This window comes from Patagioenas fasciata, chromosome 20 (genome assembly GCF_037038585.1).
Source record: "Patagioenas fasciata isolate bPatFas1 chromosome 20, bPatFas1.hap1, whole genome shotgun sequence".
Taxonomy (NCBI): domain Eukaryota; kingdom Metazoa; phylum Chordata; class Aves; order Columbiformes; family Columbidae; genus Patagioenas; species Patagioenas fasciata.
The window spans coordinates 6308082-6328426 of record NC_092539.1 but is presented as its reverse complement, the minus strand read 5'-3'; the positions used below and the strand labels follow the sequence as shown (position 1 = coordinate 6328426).

The window sequence follows — 20345 nt, the reverse complement described above, 5'->3', positions numbered from 1 at the left end:
TAAGAAAACATTAAAATCCTTTCCTGGGTTATTATTAGCTTATTAATTTAAACAAAGCCAAAGAGCTTTACAAATGAAATGTCCTTTTCACTATGGAGATGACTGCTTCTCCCAGACTCTGCATCCTGGACAGCAACAATAATATTAAGCAAAACAATGCTGCAACTTGCTCTCTGATCCGCATCTCTTTCCAGCGCTAGGTCCAGCTCAGTCAGTCCATGCTTGGTGTGCAAAATTAGAGTGTGTTTAACCTAAATGCAGGCGAGGGCTTTGCGAGCTGCTCAGGACCTTTCTGGGTGAAATTAATTTCTGCTGCCGATAAAGCTTGTGACAATCTTCAACACCACATCTCTGCAGCCTCCTCCTGCCACTCTTGGCGTGCTGGAGCCTTCCCAAACAATGACGGCCGCCCGCTCCTCCGCACACTGGCGAGCTGGCTTTGCCTTTAAGCAGCAACAGGGAAATATTCTGGACTAAAGAAGGGCCTATCCTTTGGTGCGCTCTTTAGAAATGGAAATATGTGATTCCCCTGAGTGGTTCCAGTGTAACCAGGAGCAAGGCCAGGGATGGCTTCTCCCCCTCTGTTTTGAAGGGGGCTGTGTTGCAGGGGATTCCACAAAAAGGATGGTCTGCAGGGAATGCCTGTGTCTCGTCGTTCTGCGTGAGGCAGAGAAGGGACGGCAGCTCTCCTCCTTAAAGCAGAAAGGCTTCACGAAGGAAGCAAATGTCTTTAGGGCTGTTTGCTGCTTAGTCCCTGAACAGCAGAGGCTGGCCAGGCTGTGAAGCAGGGTGAGGCTTGGGGAGCTGGGGATGGGTCTGGCTCTGCTCTTTTTCATTGGCAAATCCCACCTTCTGAAATAACCTGGGGTTTGACCCTCTTTTCTCCTGGTTAATTAAAAATCCAACCCATACGCACAAAAGATGCCAGGCCAGGCTCTGGGAGAGCTTCGGGCAGTTAGAGTCACACAGTACAGGTTGGAAACCCTGGGTCGGAGGTGATAGCAAGTGTACCCAAAACTGGGATGTCCCCGTGCTCAGGAGGGGGATCATCTCCCAGATCTTCCCAGATCCTTCGCCTAATGATCCCAGGCTTGTGAAGTGGGATACGACCACTGCTATGCCCTGCACACCCCCAGCGCTGTGCCAACGGGGCTGAAGAATTGAGGGCAGCAAGAGCCTCTTCCCGCACCTCCGGCCATCCTAGTGGTCTCGGCCGTACGAAGAGGCTAACAGCGGCGGGCAGGCCACCTCCTCGGCTTGGAGTATCACTTTCAGCTATTCTGAAGGTTAAACGCCTGTTTAGAGCTCCCTATTGAAGGTAGAGCCGGGGGTGCGCATTGTTCGGACGCCCTCCCGCTTTGTCTGGCCGCTTTCAGGGATGCCCTGAATGGGAAGCGGCCCCCCCAGCCCAGCACCCCGGCAGAAGGGCTCCTGGGGGAGAGGCGCTTCCTCCCGCCCTAATGACATTCAGGCCTCCATCGGTTCAGCTCCCGCTTTCTTTCTGCTGCAGTTTAACCCGGGCACAGAGGCCGGGCTCCATCTTACTGATCTCTGCTTGACACCCAATTATCACATGAATGGGAGAGAAAGGCTGCAAAAGGCTTTAACTCCCACTGACCCTCCTTCCCCTCTGCCTGCTTCCCCCTCTCCCCGTCCTACCCCCTCGCCTTTCTCCGGCGGAGGGAGTTCAAAACTGAGACGGGGAAATCAAACAAAGCCCCGAGTGAGGAAACCCATTGTCACCGCCTCCGCGATGGCTCCCCTTTTGCCAGCTATTGTTCCCCTTGAAGTTTGACTTGCTGTGTGGAAGGATGCGAGCAGCTGTTTGCGCATTCCCCTGATGTTTTATTGAAAAATAATTGAATCGTCAGCTCGGGGCTCTCTGATAAAATGTTTCCTCGTAGCGCAGGGCCCCGCTGTATTTATAAACTACATTTTCCTGTAAAACATGATGGCGACCTAAAGCATTTCCTGCAGAATCAACCCTCGGAGGAGGGATGGAGGCAGGGATGGAGGCATGTCCTTCTGGGCTCAAGGGGAGAGAAAAAGCATGTGAACAGCAGGAGGAAAAAAAAAAAGGCCCAAGACTGAGACAAAAGAAATTAAACCCTCTTTATTGGCAGGCTCCCTTTCCAACCTGTTCTTTTGTTTGGCGCGGTTGACTTTGCAGGAGGGGGTGGCGGGTGCAGCCGGAGCACCCTGGTCCGCTGTCTCTCGCCCTGAGAACCGGGATGAGCTCTACAGCCACGCCCCGGCCTGCCCAGCGCCGTCCCACACCTGGGACCGCGCGAGGGATCTGCCGTGGAAAATTGGGCGTAAAAAGAGACGTTTAAGTAAAGCGTAGGGACACCTCCCTGGGTTTGAACAAGATGGCATGTCACAGTGAACTGAACATGCTCAAGGCAGGGGCCTTGTCTTTTTATTGTTTTGCTTTTAAGTACCTGTTTATCAAACCCGTTGATGTTTACAGCGCTTTGGAAATAACAATGTCAGCATTACGCTTTCTCAAGGAGATTACATGCTTGCTTTCCTCATCCACAAGCGTATGCCAGAGAATTTGTGATGCTCTGATTTCAGCACCCAGCACAGAGACGAGACTCACTCCTCTCCCAAGCAAACAATGTCCATAAAAACGTCCCCCATATCTCATGTGCTCGCTGACTGTATTTCCAGGGCAATTGTTAACAGTAACCAGCTCTGAGTGCTTGAATGAGCCAAATCAGTATTTATGGTTTTACTGTTCTCTTTCTTTTTAATTTCTTGTTGCTTTTCAGGGGAAGTACTAACACTAAATCTGTAATATTTTGTTGTATTTATATAACTCGGGAATCAAGACTGTTTTAGGAGCCAGTTCTCTTATTATTTGGCCTCATAAATGATTTCTGGAAGCAAGAAGAATAGCTCATATAAAACCATAACTGCAAACGCTGATCTGGAGTCCAGATTACCAGATTCTCTGTATACAGAGTGCTTCAGTCATTTCTGAAGTGTATAGAAGTGAGCTTTCTGTCTAAAGCTTCTTGCCTCAGATGGTTTCCCATACAATCAGTTCAATATCCTGGGCCGTATCTCTGAGATACCCGGAAGCCTCAGGATTCAGAGATATTTAAAATCCAACTGGAGTTTTTGGATGAAGACCACAGCCAACAGCTTCACATCCCTGCTATCACGTAACCCCAGCAGCAACGGCAGCGTTCATCCGCGCTGGGGACTGGCCTTTCCTGGGGCCCAGCCTGGAGAATTATCTCCTCTGAGAACAAAAGGCCATTACAAACACCACCACCTTCTGCTCTCAGGGTTAGCCACACTGACCCCGGTTAGCATAAACGAAGAGCAATCTGTCTGCGTGAATTTATGCCCCTTATGTGTAATGCACCATGTATCTGTCTATATATTACATTTCTATGTGCATGCATGCACACATACGTGTCTGTTTTAAATCCAAAACCGAGTGGAGGGTTAAGCGGGTGCAGTTTTTCCACGAGTGCTGCCCAGTGCAGCTCCACGTTGCAGGGAAGAGCCCGCACCGTTCCACAGCCCAGCTGTCACCACCATACGCGCTTCTCCCTCCTGGGACGGTGGGGCAAACAAGCAGGCGACAGATGTGAGCGCATTGTTTAACGGTGCTGGAAGGTGTCCGGGATGAGCTGGCTGGGAAAGGTTGCCCTGAGCAGAAGGGGATGCTGAACTGCCGCCTATTCTGATGCACAGAAATGCACTTCCATGGTGGCAACCAGACCGGCCATTAGTCTCGCCCGGCCTGGCCATTTCTCCCTCACCACTAAAAATCCAGCTGCGATGTGACAGGTTGGCTGCACCGCTGGGAAACGCCTGCCGTGGCTCCTCGCCTCTGTACAGCTGAAGCATTCTCAACGTGTGAAAAAGGGCTCTGTGTATGGCAAGATGTGAATTTTATGCAGGAATAGGTATTTTAAAGTAACAAGAGCCCAGTGCGCAATTTTGGAGGAACAGGCCTCTCTCCCGGCTGCCCTGCGGAGAGCGTGGGGAGGGCGAGTTCCGGGAGCGTGTGCTGGGCCGCCGGGCCCTGGTGATGCGGAAGCTCCGCTGGGGGCTCTCCCTAGGCCAGGCCAGGCCAAGCTGCAGCAAGGCCGCCACGGGCGGACCCGGGGAGCCCGGCGGGACCAGCGGGGCTACGAGGCCCCAGCCGCCGGGCCCAGGGCCGCCGCCGACACCTCCCGCCGTTGCCAGGCAACGCGGCGCGGCCGGAAGGGCAGGGCGGCACTTCCGGCGCGGCCCGTGCGCGCCTTCCCCTCCCGCCCGCCACCGCCAAGATGGCGGCGCCCGTGTCGCTGCAGGTGGAGTTCGGGTGAGCGCGGGCGGCGGCGGGGCCTGGGGGCCGAAAACCGGACCGGGGACCCGGGCGGAGGGTAGGGCCGGGCTGGATGAGGCGGCCGCGGGCCTGAGGCGGAGCGGCTGTTGCACGCGGCCTGCGGGGCCGCCAAGAGCCGAGCTGGGCCCGGGTGTCCCAAGTCACGGGGCTTCGGGGCTGCGGGCCGGGCTGGCGGCTGCAGCCGCCCCCGGGGAGCCAGACAGGGGTGTCGGGCACCGCCAGGGCCGTTTCCCGCAGCGCTGCGGTGCGGCCCGGGTCCCTTCGGTGCTGCCCGGGAGCGGCGCTGTGGCCGCCGCCTGCCCGGCCCTTCCCGCCGGGGCGGCCTCGCGTCACATCGGTGTGAGCGGCGGGACGGGTCCTTCCCCTGCTCCCCTCTTAACCTTTTTGTTTGTTTGTTTTTTAATTATTAAAATTATTTATAAAACTCTGCCACTCGTTTTTCGGCTTTTCTTCTCCGTACAGATATAAATGTGTGTGGTTTGATGTGCGTGAACACACGCTCTCGCTTTGCTTTGTGTTCTGGTTATTGCAGGTCCGTGTAAAAGAGCCAGGTTCTCGCTTTGTAGCACTTTGGTTTCCAGGTCTCCGTGGCTGTGGTATCTAAATTGCCAGCGAGCTGGTGCTGGGAAGTTAAAGTGTTTGCAGTAGAAGCCTGTGCATATTTGTGGAAATACTTGTGTTATTTTGTTAATGCCTCCTTTTAACAGAAGCTAAAAGGCTACTGTTTGTTTGCTTTTTCCCACCATTTCACAAACACAGAAATACCATAACCCTTTAAATACCCTTCTCCGTAAGAATCCTTTCCTCAGTCTTTCCCACTTCCAGCTGCAGTAACTCTCCTAATTTTCCCAGAAGAGTGAGATGCATTTTTGCTTCCCTTGGAAATGCATAAATGAGCTCTCTATGTACAAATCACAGCTGAGTTCCCCACAGCTAGCGCATTACAGAAGGACCTTATCTTGCAATCTACATTTCCCACTGTAACAAAGCGTGACCTTGTTTTCATTGCATAAAAAAATGTTTTTCATATAATTGCTGTGACTTGTTCTCTTGCGTGAATCTCAGCTCATGTTAATAATCGCCGCTTCAATTTTCAGATAACTATTTTTTGTGAGCTGGTGGAAGAACACCAACAGAGTGCTCTTTAGGAGAGTTGCTGCATATAAGTAATGCTGCCGAGGGCATAACAAGGGTCCTGTTGTGCTCTTCCATCGCAGAGCCAAGAAAACCTAGTGTGGCATTTTTAGATATTGAATTTAAAGGAACTTAGTAACGTCTGGATGTATCTTTGGTGATATTTAGGTGAGGTTTATTTATTTTAAATAATTCTCTTTACTGTGTTACTTTCTAAGGGATGTGAGGCACCAAAAAATTTCCAGAAATTAACTTCATAAGAATTTTTTTCTAAAGTAATCTACGTTTAAGTTGGCAGAGCATTTTGCCACAATTAAATGCCCTGTGAAAACGGATTGGTCATTTTTCTACCTCAGTTGCATATTAAGCAAGTTGAGGTTTTTAAGAGTTTCCTAATTGTTAAAACTTTGGCCACCCACTTCAGTCTAGAGTCAGGAGCTCACGCTTTCTGCTTCTGTGTCCCGTATCTTGAAGTAGCACCTGTTTTTCTTATCTATGCCCCTACTCACATGATAAAGTTTTATAATCTTCTAAGACTGAGTTTGACCATCAGGAAGACTGATTTGTATTTGTAAAGCTCAAGATTTTCACAGTTATTCCTTTTCCAGAAAAGGGTGTAGGTGAGGAGCTTGCTGAGGCTTGTAAGCTACAGTTACAAAAATGAATATGTATTTTTTTTAAGAGCCTAAGTAGATTAGGTGCCTGGACCCAATTTAAATCCCATTTTTTTCAGCGGTGAGGACCAACCTCTGCATGTTTTGCTCGCACTTGATCTCTTGCTCTCGGAGAGGCCATCACTTGGTTATCTGAGGCTTGTGCCCCAGCACATTCTGAATATCAGGAGAGGGATGTTCATCAGATTGTTCAGTGGAGGATGATAGAGTATTTATTTATTTACTTGTCACCATTGTCACTTGCAGTCAGGTCCCTCCCGAGAGGGTAATCTGTGGTAATCAGACCAAGAGTGGGTTACCAGGCCCTGGGGTCTGCTGGCTCAGTGACTGACTTGCCACGTAACCTCGTGCGAGTCATTTCCTCTCTCTGTTCACAAGTGGCAATGAGAGGAATATTTACTCCAGAAGGATGGTACGATTTGTCGCGTTTTGCGAAACGCCTCGAGACTTCTGGCTAACAGGTGTTAGGGGCGAATGAAGCTGGATGTAACGTGGCGGCTGTGATATCGGTTGGGTTGGAGATGAAGGGAGAGGGAAGGCATGAGGCTGGAGGCTCCACGGTGGTTTGTAGGCGCGTTGGGATGGAGCCATTGTCCGTTCTGTCGTGACGCTGCCTGGCACTGTGGGGTTCTGGCCTGTGACGGAGCCTCCTGTGTGCGCTGGCGATGGGAGGTGACAACTTCCCCACGAACTTGTGGTTTGCAATAGGAAAAACAAAGAGAATCCTGTGCTAAATATAGTCTGTGTCATTTGTTTTCTCTGTTGTGGCATCTATGTAAATCGCCTCTTTTGTCCTGTCTTCCTTTTGACAATCAAGCAAAATCTCAGTGCTTCATTGTTTTCATTTCAGAGGTGGCGCAGAACTCTTGTTCGATGGTGTCAAAAAGCATCAGGTGACTTTGCCCTGTCAGCCGGAGCCTTGTGAGTATCAGAACCTGTTGGATAACGTGAAAGAACGAAACAAAGCTGGTTTGTACAGCAGTTTCATTAGCTGACAACAAGGATCAATGTATTTCAAAAGCATTTTCAGACACACTGTGGATCAGATAGCTTGGCAAATGATGGTTAGTCTTCAAAGTAAATACCAAGCAGAAAGTCTGAGGATCTTTCCTGTCCTCTGAGCACTTGTGTATCCCTCCTTCTGGGCAGACAGCAGCCTCTGAATGTTTCCAGCAAGTCTACTTTTGTCTTGCTTAATACTTGAAGCCACCAATAACCTTCTCTCTCCTTTGCATTTTCTTGGCTATTTGAAGGTTTCCAAGAGGTGTATGTGTGCATGTATATGTAGTGTATAGATATGCAGGGGTGTGTATAGCAGTGCAACAGAAATGTGTTTTATCTATTCATTTGACTTTCAAGTATATGTAATCATTTTATATTAACTATGCAGCTGAAATGGCAAAGCTAATGCTCGAGCGGGATGCTGGACATCCTGCCTATAACCTTTCCTGCAATAAAACATAGGATTCTGTAAAGCTAAAGGCTTGAGTGTCCCAGTGACAAACAGTCTTAGTCTCTGGTTTGACATTTGAAGTATCACTACTGAGCAGTGCTGTACTAACTCTTGTGTTCCTCCTTATGCGTGTGTGTACTTCAGTTCCAATGTAATTTTGCCACAGGTATGTTTTGAATTCTTCCAGCTAGATCGCAATGCTGTATGCTGTTTGAGAGTGGGATTAAAAACCGAAATAATACAAAGCATCAGGGAACGTTAACAGCTAATATCTCATGAGTGGCTGATGCCATAATCTGTGTGCTGTGAACATTCAGGCCTGAAATCTTTTTGCTCTACCTGGAAGTGATAAGACATTGATAGAAGCGCTTTTGGTGCTTGGACGTAAGTACGTGTAATTCAAATATAGTAGGAGCACTGGAATAGTTGTCTTGCTCACAAGAGAGATCAACGTTAAATTCCAGCACCGTTAAAGCACTTCAGATCCTTAAATGGAAGGTAGTAAAGAAGCACAAAACCACTAATTTATTTGATGTGTAAACTTGGGGGCTGAAGTATTGTTTTCTTCAGTGTTCTGTAAATTTAAAATACCCACCTCGTTGGTGGTGCTCAAACCATGATCAGATGCTGAAGAAAGGGATTGTTACATGAAATGTTTATTTCTGCCAGGGGAAGCAGAGGATTAATATCAAAGAATGATTCTTCTAGCCCCATGGTTGTCAGCGGTGCAGCTGTGTGTGGCCCAATCCATTCCCACTTGCTTACCTTACCCACATCACTTAATACTCTGGAGAAAGATCTGTAGTATGAACAGTGCTTGAAGACCTACACTTCTAACCCATTTTAACTGATTTCATTAGCTGTCAAGCTTATTTTTGGCCATTTTGGCCTCTCTTACCTACTCTTCCTTTCTTTCTAGGTTATTTTTGTCTTTGTCCTCCTTTTTGTGGAGCAGCTGCTTCTCTCCAGGACACTTGGTTCAGCTATGTTTTAATTGTTTAGGCATTTATATATATATCCTAGAGGTGAGGGGCAGTGGAAAATTATATGAAGAAGTACCAACAAATATTTACGTGAATAAAACAAACTGTGCTCCATCATTGACAAGGGCAGTGTTCTCTGAGTGACAATGTTTGAACAAATTATGATGTGGTCATTTCCTTTTTCCTGATAACAGGCACTAGGTAGAAAGTAGGTGGGTTCCAGATCCATTTAACTTTTTCAAGAATGGGCTTCTCGAGGGATTAGGAAAGGCAGGCGGAGGGAAACTGCAAATGGGACAAGAGCAAGCCACGAGGGATACAGCTGTGTGGCAGGACCTATTTTTATTATCCAAGGGGATTTTTGTATCCTAACATCAATAAAAGAGCAGCTCTTTATTCCCAGAGAGGAGCTGTCTTAGCCTGTATGTTGAAGTTGCTGCCAAGCGAAAGAGGTGCGATGTATCTGTATGGGCAGACGGGTTTACATCAGCCTCACTTCGTGCAGAACTGTGTAATCTTTTAGATCTGTTGCAGAAAGGAGACCTTAGGTTAAACAAGAATCTCATCCCAAATTACTGGCTATTTTGATGATCTCATTGATAATGCTGTTAGAGGGTCTAAAGGCATTAATGTGCTGTTGACTTATCTGCATAAAAACAGTTTGTGTGGGAGAAAGCAGCTGCGGGAATAACGATATTTGTCACATGGATAGAGGATTAAGTTGGCAGGGAAATCAACTTTATTTTCAAGCATCTAAGAGGCTATTAGAGACAATGGAGCATAAAAGAGAGAAACCCTAAATTAAAAACTGAAAATGTATTTGGCAGCCTCCTCCTGAAACAAGCCACAGTAATTTAGCCGAGTGCTTCAGTAATCAAATAGATCATTGTATGACTGCTCGGCAAGCGACGCTGGAGCTGCTTCCTCCATCTCGCTGGGCCTCACAGTGGTGGGTTTGTCTATGGCCAAGCGAATTGCGTGGACGCTGTTGGAAGGATGGGAAGTCACCGGCATTGTTTAACCCTTGTAGCTGTCTCAGGTTTAGCTCAGCAGCGTCACGCTGATGAAGAGTGATTTCAAATCCCCTCTGCTGTGCTCTGCGCTGGATGTTGTACCGAGGGATTTGAGCTGTTTGTAAAGGCCTGCGAATTCCAGCTTCTCCTGTGGTTTCAGTGCTGGGACTTGTGTTTTTGGAGGAGCAATGACCAGTTTCAGCAGTGATTGCTCAGGCCTTCTGGGGTAATCAAGAATTCACTGTGTCTTTTGACACTTAGAAGTCTGGAAGGATAGATTTTTGAACCGTGTGTTTTGGTAATTGTTTGTGGTTTCCCTTTACCCAGACCCCAGGGAAAAAGCCTGTTGCTAATCAGATTTTTTCTTTAATTAAAATAATCTGCCAAGTGCTTCTTCTGTTAAATCCCCATAGAGAAGACCATGGCCTGCTCCTCAAGAGCCTGACTTTCCAGGGGCCTTGTTCGGCACAGCATGGAGGACTGATGGGGAGTCGGGAGCATTTGATCCCTGGGGATCTCAAGAGATCAGACCTGTGTTACAGGCAGAGTGGCTTAAAAAATACAGTGAGGCATGTGTTCAGAGTTGACTGGGGTGCTGTGCCAGGGCAATGTGTAAAACCGAGTGGCAGTTGGCACCAGTTGTCTGTAAATGCCCAGTGCTATTGCTGGATAGTGTGTTGTAGTTATTAATATTCTGTAGTGGTTTTATTGCTCTGTTTATTATTCCTAACATTTTTAAACTTGCTTCAGAGAAGGAATAAAATTATATTGGGTAATGCAGGAACTTATTAGAAGAATGATTAAAAAACCTCGTAGCTCTGTTAAAATTTGTGCAGTCAAATCCTTTTAACCACTGTGTACAGTACTGGCGGGTCTCAAAGGACCTCAGGATTATTCCCCTGCTTGTGCATCTCTCTTAGGCGAGTAATTACGTGTTTGCTGGGAAGGAAAGGGGACTCGGTGAGCTACCCAGGGTGGGACCTCAGGCTGGACTAGCTCAGCCCTGCATCCCGGCTGCTCTGCCCAGTGATTGCTGTGAGCAGCCACATTTGCAGGGCCGGGAACCCGGAGTGATGCTGCGATACCGTGACCGAGCGGTCCCTGCCACGGTTTGCAGGGCTCAGCGCAGCAGCTGCGTGCACAGCTTCGCGTCGCTGTCCTGGCGAGGCCATGCATCACTTCTGTGCAAGGAACGGGTCCTTTGGAGGGAGCGGACAAACAAATGTGTGTCCTTACAGGAGCAGTCCCAGTGCTTTTCTAGGAGGCTGCGAAGCTGTGTTGCCAGATCAGCTCATCCCAACTCATTGTGAAAGGAGCTTCCCAGGCACGAAGGACTCTCTTGTGTGTGACCAAATCCCTGAGCTAACAAAGCCCGGCTGTTCCACCCTCCTTCCCAGCCACTGTATCGCAGCGCGGACACCTAGCAGGATAACCTCTCCGTGCCAGCCCCCCCGCCCTGCTCTCTCTTTTCTCCCGGTGGGATTTCCAGTGCTGACAACCCTGTTCAGAGGGTGGCAGCGGAGCAGGGCTGGGGAGGAGGATCCGGGCCCTTTAAACCGCTTAGCATGCGGTTCACACGGCTCCGGGCCAGCTGTTCCTTTCTCCTCCTGCCCTCACTCGCAGGAGTTGTTTGCTGAGCTCAGAGCTCCTGTGCAAAATTGCTTTTCAAAAGAGCCACTTTCTGCTTAATTAAACAATGAGCCGCCGTCCCTCTGCACATCTGTAAAGCTCCCTCTGCAGCCCCTTTATCCCACAAACTGCTCCATTCTTACCTCCATTCACTTGTAAATCTTACCCCCCCTCTCCTCCACCCTGATCATCTCACTGGCCCTTTCTTTTCCCCTTTCAAGTAAGACTGAGGGGCTTGGAGTATCTGTGGGGGTGGCTGGGTTGGGTGGGCAGGAATCGGTTTAATGGTGCTTGCTGGATATGAAAGTCTAATAACAGTGAAGATCTGAGCCTGAAAGTGAGAGGCAAGGACCGGACTCTGCACCATTTCTGTGTTTAGAGGAACAAAATCATGGCAGTTCCTGAGCTGTGACACTGAGCCACCCAGCAGCCACAGGGGCCACCAGCCAGGCTGCGAGGGTGGGCAAGGAGGTGACTTGAAGGCGCTTTCTGATCCAGCTGGCAGTGCCAGGGAGAGCCCAGCCCAGGGGATTCCCTCGGCAGCCGCCTGTGGGCAGTGCCAGGCTGCGGGGAATCCCTCTGCCATGGCAGGAGCAGCCACCTTCCTCTCCATCAGCTCCCTGTAGCCTCTTGTGACAGTGAGAGGGGTTTGTGATAGTGAGAAGGGTTTCCTTTCTAATCCTCGGTGTGCGCACACACAAACCCAGAAGCTGGAAAAATAGGAGAGAGGGGAAATTTCAGTTTGATGGGTTTGGGCTGAGCTTTAGGCCCGCAGTTAGTAATGCATTTTCTGAATTGTCTTCCTGAACAGCTTAAAAAAAAATTAAACCAGCAACATTCAAGGTTAAGCAGGAGAAATGAATGGAAAAGTGATGAGGTGGGATATCTCCTTTATCACTGGGAAGGACAGATTATAGCCAGGGTGATGCAATATTGTCTAGCGTAGATTGATGGGGAGGGATGAAAGAAGGGGAGTTTGGTGCATTAACAGAAGATTCCTGACTGCAAAAACTATTAGACCATGGCACAGTCTCCTTGGGGTTTGGTAGCAGGTCTACATTGCTCAAGCATCTTAAAAACAGAGCGGACAAGACTCAGGATGGTCCCTCATTGGGGGATAAAATCACATAACCTGTTAACGAGAAGTTATTTTTCGTGTCTGTGATTCCCAGTCTGGCACTTCACTGCCAGTGTGATGGTCTTTGAGGCTCTCTTGGTTGCTTCCTTTGACAATTTTGAACGAGAGGCGAGACCCTGGGCCAGCAGTAGTGATCTGTGATCCTAATTAAAAGAGACAGTTTGGTGCACTGGCATTTATTTGGGAGCCTGAGGTGACAATAGTGTTGGGTGTAACGGGATTAGATGCTCTGACTTTGGAAGTGAGTAGGGATTAGGTTTACCCCGAGGATCAGCTCGGAGCTGCTGTTTTTGTCATGAGAGCTGATGAATCTGGAGCCCTGCTACTGGTTAACGAGTGGGACTGGAGATCCCTTGAACTTACATTCTCCTGCCAGGGTGTGAAAGATCCCGGGCAGCTCCTCTCCAGTTCACCAGTGTTGTGATTAAAATCACAGGGCTGAGAGTTGCTGGGTGATGGCTGGGAAATGAGTCTTTGCTGCTAACAGGAGAGCTCTGAAAGACCCCTGTGATCCCTTCCATGTGTGACAACACAAGAACATGGAGAAGAGCTTTGCTCTTCTAGCTCAGAAGTGAGAAAAAGATGTCATAACACAATTAAAAATTACAGAAGCCAAGACCTTGACGTTCGTTTGCAGCAGACGAGCAGATGAGAGCAACGATTGGGATTCTCTTATGTCTGGCTGTAGTTACCCCCTGATTTTTTCCCTAGTGCTTAAATCACTGCCCACTCCAGTGCGTGGTGGGATTGGTTTGTGCGCTTGTCAGAGAAAATGGATTTTGCTCTTGCTGCACAATTTTGCCTTGCTGCTCGCTCTGCGTAGCACCGAACCCGTTTGCCTGTGACTCCATTTATATCAGCTATTCCAGGTCTTCTTCTGCAGTTTATGGCACACCATCGGCTGCTTCAGCGAATGATTTGCATATCAGATGGGAGGCTGGAGGAGTCTGCGGGATCCCTTAGGTCAGGTTTTGTAACAAGCTCTTTTAGAGAGCAGGTTCCTGGAGGACCATCAGTTCCACAACCAGAGAGGAGAGCAGATTCCTGGAGGGGCGGCAGGTATCAGGAGCCGGCCTGTTTTAAAAACAAGCTGCTTAAGTGTGGAAAAGGGGGATACAAATTGTCTTTCCATACATTTCCATGCAAGCAGGGGGAATAATGGCAGCAGAGCGGCAGGGAAGGGCCTTTGTCATGGTTACAGGCCAGTGGCTGAGAATGTGGGTGGAGCGATGCTCGTCCAGAGTTAGTGACCTCAGCAAATTGGAGCTCAGCCATGGTCAGTATGATAAATGATCTTATTCTGGGTCAAAGAAATGGTGCCCCACAGGGAGGGATCCGCAAGGCGGCCCGGGAAAGCGCTGTGCTCTTGCAGCACTGACCCCTTAGTGACCAGTGCTGCATATATCTTATTTATTACGGACCAGAAGGGAATTTTCCATGGTTCAGCCTTTATCAGGTTCCCCTATTTCCCTGAAATAAGCTCCCAGTTCTGCAGCCAAGGCGAGAATATGGGTGTAATTCCCTGCTCTGGCTGCCCTTCGAGGCACTGTCTGCTTTGTGCGTGTTTGTATGTGGATTTAAGGGCAGGGAACACAGGGGTGTCTGGTCATTGTGTGTGTGGATCTGCCAGCACCTGTGTGGTTCCCTGGGAGCTGAGAGTTGCATGTCCGTGTCAACTGATATTACGACTGTGCAAAATCCTTCTGCGTTTCTGCACATTTATTATATCAGTTTGCTTCAAGATCCTTCCAGCACAACACCCAGCTTGGTGGTTTTTATTTGAGGCACCCGGTTTCTCCCTGCACACAGCGAGTGTCCTCTTTGCTGAGTTATCACTGATGAATCTGTCAGGCTCAGGAGGTTTTATTGAGCTGGGAAAGATCTATGGATTCCAGCCCTGGTTTTGAGGGTGCTAATGAACCCAGGCTCTTGTTCCAAGCAGTGCTAAAATGTAGTCTTAGATGCATTTGTCTTGCAGAGGAAGCTTGGCGGATTCTCCATCAAGGACCGGTTGGGGTAACGCAGAAGATGGGGCTTTGGAGGAGACACCAAAGGCCTGAGCAGCCTGTGCGGTGCCGCCTGCCACATCCAGGGCTGTTTGTGATGCAGCTGGGCTGAAAACGAGCCGGCGCTGCTGGGTTTTGTGTGCACACTCACTGCAGTTTCTGCATCCTGTCCGCTTGCGTGACAAGCCAATGACTTTGTGTCACGGCGAGCACACGCTTCACTTTCCTGAGCTGTGTGTTTCGCTGGGCGATTTGTTTTATGCATGTATTGTGGATTTGAGCTCCCATCTGTGCACTTGAACTAAGCAGTTTTTCTCAAACATTTGTCGTTTTCCCTTTTTTTTTTAATTAACTTGAGATTATTTTTCCTGAGAATTTGGAGGGGTTTGATGTACTGTTAGCACAGGCAACAGAAGCTGTCTCTGTATACAAATGAGACAGGGATTTCCTACCATGTGCTTCAGTCCCTTCTTTGCAGTTTGAGAATATTTCGGCTTCCTTGGCTGGTTCGCTCCGGCTTCTCCGCTGATGCTGCCAATGGTGAGCACAGCTAACGATAACGAGAGCAGACTTTTTGGTGTGGATATTTGTGTGCCATGAATGAAATGGAGTAAGCTAGCAAAAGGACTTCATTGAGACTGTGCAGCGATGATAAAAACATATCATTACTGGGATGAGCTGGACTTGAGTTGGTGACATGGGAGCAAAACTGTGTTGTCTCAGCTCTCACCTGAACTTCACCCCTGGGCCAAACACACGGTGGCTTTTGCAGCCAAATGGCAGCTTGTGCGGCACAACCGCGCTCCTGCAAACAGCAAACGCCTCTGTTCTGTGGTGGGGACCAGCTTGAGAACCAACTCGAGTCTAAAATCGCTGCATCACAGTGACGGTTTAACTAGTCAGTGGATGTGGTGCTTGACCAGGCGGAGATTTTTTCCCCTCTTTATATGTTATTTGTAGAGGAACCTGCATTGCAAATCCTCAGCCTGGGAAGCTGGAAACCTGTTAGACCCATGGCACGGTATCAGAAATAAAATGTCTTAGGAATGCTACGTCTCAACAGCAAGAGATAAGCGGTTGTGCTATAATTTACCTCTGATTATTTCCATCATGATAACACCCAGAGTCCTGTGCTGCTGATCAAAACTGCAGTTTGAGGCACTGAGCTGCAAGATGGCTTCTGCCCACACCGCTCGCAATGGCAGTAATCTTGTTCCTTTTCAATATCTTGCTTGTGGGAGATGGTTTTGGTGTGGCTCTGGTCATTTTTCATCCTTTATAATTGATTTGTTCTAGTAATATTGGTGCACAGAATCGAGAGACGTGAAGGTGGGGGAAAAAATTCAATGCTAAGAAAGCAGCTGAAAATATAATGTCATAAGGTTGGCTGTGGAGAAGGGGTCTTAATTCTCATTGCTGTTTGGAGCGGGGAAGCTCCAGGCATGCACAGGGGTATCAGGTTTTTTCCTGCTGTCTAAATTCTTCAGTATGTGTGTACGTGACTTCTGGGGAGGAGTAAATGAGTGTAGGCTCAGGTGGGGCTGAAAATAACATTTATTATGGAAGGAGCAGGGCTGAGGGAGCCTTCCAGCGCAGCCTCAAATAAATCAGTCCCCTCTCCCCTTCGTCCAGGCTGCTTCTAGGTAGCTGTCTTTTATCCAGCTGGTGTTTCTGTTTAAATGATCTCTCCGGAAAGGTCCCAGAGGAGAGGGCTGCTTATTCCACGCAAGGAGAATGGTCTGTGGCACAGCTCATTGTTGTGTGCCCTGCCGCGAGTGCATAAATATGAAACAGCTCGCGGGCGTTGCTGTGGTGGGGCTGGTGTCCCCTTTGTGCCCCCCCCTCCTTCTCCTGGAGGCTCTTCTCCATCTTTCCTCCTCGCCGGCTCTCGATTCTTGGTGATGGAGAGCAGGAGCCGCTCGGGTGTGAGATCCTGAGGGCTTTACGTTGCAGCAGCATTTTTCAGGGGAAGGCAAGTATAGTGCATTCTTGTTCTGGCAGCTGACCGATCAACATGGTGTATGTGTATGTGTATATATTTATATATATATATAGACACACCTTCTGAGCAGTGCTCACCATCCCCAGTGCACGTTGCTAGAAAATCAGCAGAAAATGCTCTATTTTGTGCTCTTAACTACGTATAGTTACAAGGGAGCGGTGGCTCAGCCCCAGGCAGGTGGTCCAGCTCACCGGGCAGTTTTAAGGCACAAAGCGGCTCTTTTGGCCTGATCAAAGTGATCTGGTGCTCAAAGACAGCGATACCTGTCGTACCCCGGGCAGCCCTGCAGTGGTACCGGTGTCTGCCACCCAGGGGCACCGGTGCCCTGGGAAACCAGGGGGGGAACAGAGGGAATCTCAGAGCATCCCCCTCCCCCTGTCCCTGGAAGAGGTCCCCATCTGCTGCAGATGGACGTGTCCCCATCGCCTCGTCGATGTGCACCTGCCCGTGCCAGCGCTGTTCATCCTTGGTGTGACAGAAGCGATGCGGGTAACGTTATTCAGAAGCACCACAGCTCTGCTCCGGGGAGCGTCCGCCATCCCATAAAATCCTTGGGTAAGGCAAAGACTGAGTCAAGCCACTACACGCGCATTTATTTTTGATGGTTGTGAAGCAAATGCATGGGGACTTGTACGCAGAGCTGAATTTTAGCTCAGAAAGGCACGTGTGGAAAGGTTCCCTGTGACTGTGGCCAGGTTACCGCACGTGAGACAGACATGGAAACCCATCCTGCTCATCCCGTGAGTGGGGCTCCGGCTCTCACTGCTGGGTTTGTGCCTTCGAAAAGCTTCCTCACGCCTCAAAAACAAACAAAACTCGTTCGGGGCTTTCAAAGGGCTCTTTAAAGGAGCCCCAGGAGAATAACTGATTGTGGATTCAGAGTGATGAAGTGGTTTGTGGAACGGTGAAATATAGAGGCAAATGCAGGAGAACTCCACATTGCAATTTGTCAGCTTCTCTAAACCCTGTAACGGATTCTTTCCCCCCTCTGTTGCTTCTTACCTCTCCAATAGGAAATTAACTGATGCTATCACTAAAGAAATTGTTTTTGCCGCACAAAGTAAAATTGATACTATAAAAACCCGCCAGCAGTGTCTCCTCCTCCTTTTACATGAAGACAAATCCTTCCTGTCACCTACTGAAATGGAAAGATAAAGGCTGAGCTTTAATAAAGAAGCTGTAAGCACAAAGTGTAGAGGGAGAGAGCAGCATGGGGACTGCACCGGGGCAGCAGGTGTGATGCCGAGCGGTATCGCAGGTGTCCAAAATACAGCTACGGTGGCCGGTGCCTGCGTGTGTGTTTAATGTGCGGTTGTGTACACGTTTGTACCCCAGAACTCGTGTCTGCCAGAGTTCATGCTGGTTTTGGTACCGATAGCATCTGCCTTTACTCCTTTCAGGTTCTTAGGCTGGCTTGTTTGGACTTTTAAAATCTGATTTGACACTCACTGATTTGACACCTCCCCATCCATCCCGCATGTTCCTTGGCTCTTTTGTGGATAAACAATCACTTTGTTGTGGCATCAGCCAGTTTGTAAACTGCTGTCCTTTCTCCTTTCAGGGGATATCAGAAACCTGCTGAAGTGGATCAAACAGAATCTATTGAAAGAACGACCAGAATTATTTATGCAAGGGGAATCTGTGTAAGTACAGCTGTTGTGAATCCTCCTTGTGTTTCTCTGCTGGGATATGTTTTTCTTGTTGCAAGAAGCAAGTTATTGACCATAAAAATATGGGATTTACTAAAGTGGTGATGGGGGGTGTCCTGCACTACACCTCACCCTGTCCCACAGAGAGCATGTCTGTGTTTTGCAGCCCTCACCCCGAATCTTTAAAAACTTAAATCTTACATGTGAGGCAGGGCCACGTGTACTTTCTGTCCATTGTCACCTGGAGCAGCGCAGCTCATGTATCCTCAGTTCCAGGAGCTTTAGCAGGTCTGCCCATTCCCTGCTGACATCACTGGAACTGAAGCAATCACTCGGAGAAACGCCAACAAATATTTCTTCTGGGAAATGTATTTTTATTGTCAAAATGGGGCCAACCTCGTGGAGGGGGGGGTGGGAAATAAAAAAGGCCAAGAGAAATGGAGCAGAGTGAGCTGTGCAAGCCATCCCTGGCTGCGGGGCGGCGCTGGGGGTGTTTAACATTCGTCACGGATCTTTGTGAGCTGAAGCGTGTGCCAGGTCCCCTGGTAACAGGAGAGACGATTGCAGGACACTGAAGATCAAAGAGGGGGAATCCCTGTGCCTGTAATCAGGGGCTCAGAGTGGATCCCGGGCATTTACTGCCGTGGGTAGGGGCACCGGAATAGCTTTCCCTACCTTCTCATTGAGCTCTCAGTGCTCGACTGTAGCGCGTGGGTTTTAATTACCTGTCTTTTCTACATCGTACGGAAATGTAGTCATCTCATGTAGTCATCTCAGAGCATCCTCAGGAATGGTGCATTTTGTTTCAAATGAGCTTTGGGATTGCTCCTGCCTACCCTTTATTTGATCTAGAAAGGGCACAGACTGTACCTGTTTCCACCTCCATGCCAGGATGCCTTTTTCTCTGGCTTTACAGGCAGGTAGCTTGTGATCTGTGCTGTAACATCCCTTGTTCTTAACTATTTGTGAAGCTTTTTAGCAGCCCCGTATCCTAATTATTTCTCTCTGTTCTGCAGGAGGCCAGGAATTTTGGTGCTCATCAACGATGCAGACTGGGAACTAATGGTCTGTACTCCTTCAGTTTCACTTTCTTTGTTGAAAATATTGCTCTGTCTGTTCTGTGGTTGTTCTCAGAGAAGCTCTTTCTGATTCTTGCTCCAGAGCGAAGCATCTTCTGTTTGAGGGGGAAGGGGCAGGCTGGGATCTCTCCCTGCGTTGTGCTGTGGCTGTTCAGTAGCCTGGAGCCTTTCTCTAACCTGCTGAGTCTCAGCAGCCAGCCAGCTCTGAACAGAGATCCCCTGGATTTCCTCGCCTCCGGCAATGGGCTTCGTGCCTCCAGCTGCTCACAGGTCTCCCCCATGCATGGGGTGACAACTTAGTGGGGACCCAGCAGCTTCTCTGCCCCAGGAAGACCCCTGTGCTGGGGTACAGGGGAACGCAGCCCCGGGGACATTTCTGCCCAAACAAACAACTGGTAAATATCTTCCCTTTTCAGCCCACAGTTGCTCTCAGACAACAAACAGCCCCAAACTATTTTCCTGCCTCAGGCAACCACCTGCTCTGGTAAAACCCTGGTCCAGAAAGTGGTGTGGGAAATGAGCATCAGCTCCTTGTCTGATCTCTCACCTTCGCTTCCATCAGGATGAAAACATCAGTCTGTTCCCTTCTGCTCTCCCTAACACTCACCATCTTTTTATGAGCGGTTTTCTCTTTGCAGTTAGTATTTGGAAATGACATTTAAACCATTTTTCTTTTTTTTTCTTGGCCTGCAGGGTGAGCTGGATTATAAACTCCAGGACCAGGATAATGTGCTTTTCATCTCAACGTTACACGGCGGGTGAACTCCTGGAAAAACAAGAGGATGTAAATCCAAACCCCTGGACAAAAAACTCAAACAAAAGCCTAAACCCACCCAAATCTCTCCTGAACTGCCTGTGCCTGATCTCTGCATCTTCCCACTGCGTTCACTTGTTACTAACCATCCAAATAAAGCCCTACCAGCACACGGCCTGCTGTCCACCACAACAGCATCCTGCTTTTGGCCCTCATTTCACCTCTCCTGCCTGCGCTTCGAGGTACCCTAATGAACAGAGAGCACCTGCAGCATGTGGGGCTTTGTTTATCTGTAACGGGAGGAACAGGGCTGCTGAACCTCGAGGACGATGGTGTGTCTTTGTAGGGAATAAGGTGCTCTGGAGGAACTGGAGCAAGGCTGGGGCGCCCCTGCCTTGGTGCTAGAACTGGGATTCTTTTAACACGGTTCTTGGTGTTGGTACAGTCTGCACCAGCCACAGGAACCATCAGGGAAGGGCG

General features: G+C 49.0%; 1 protein-coding gene across 1 annotated transcript; it reads left to right on the top strand.

Moving 5' to 3' along the window:
- The first annotated feature begins 4218 nt into the window (after positions 1–4218).
- Positions 4219–20057, top strand: URM1 (ubiquitin related modifier 1). Its single transcript, XM_065854125.2, has 5 exons — positions 4219–4327; positions 7010–7080; positions 17945–18026; positions 19049–19097; positions 19805–20057. Exons 1-5 carry the CDS (start codon positions 4293–4295, stop codon positions 19871–19873), a joined length of 306 nt encoding a protein of 101 aa, XP_065710197.1. The 5' UTR covers positions 4219–4292; the 3' UTR covers positions 19874–20057.
- Positions 20058–20345: the final 288 nt, after the last annotated feature.

Coding starts and splice junctions, on each gene's coding strand:
- URM1 (XM_065854125.2), top strand. CDS start 4,293: ATGGCGGCGCCCGTGTCGCTGCAGGTGGAGTTCGG. Junction 4,328..7,009: donor TCGCTGCAGGTGGAGTTCGG/GTGAGCGCGGGC, acceptor TTTTCATTTCAG/AGGTGGCGCAGAACTCTTGT. Junction 7,081..17,944: donor GCCCTGTCAGCCGGAGCCTT/GTGAGTATCAGA, acceptor TTCTCCTTTCAG/GGGATATCAGAAACCTGCTG.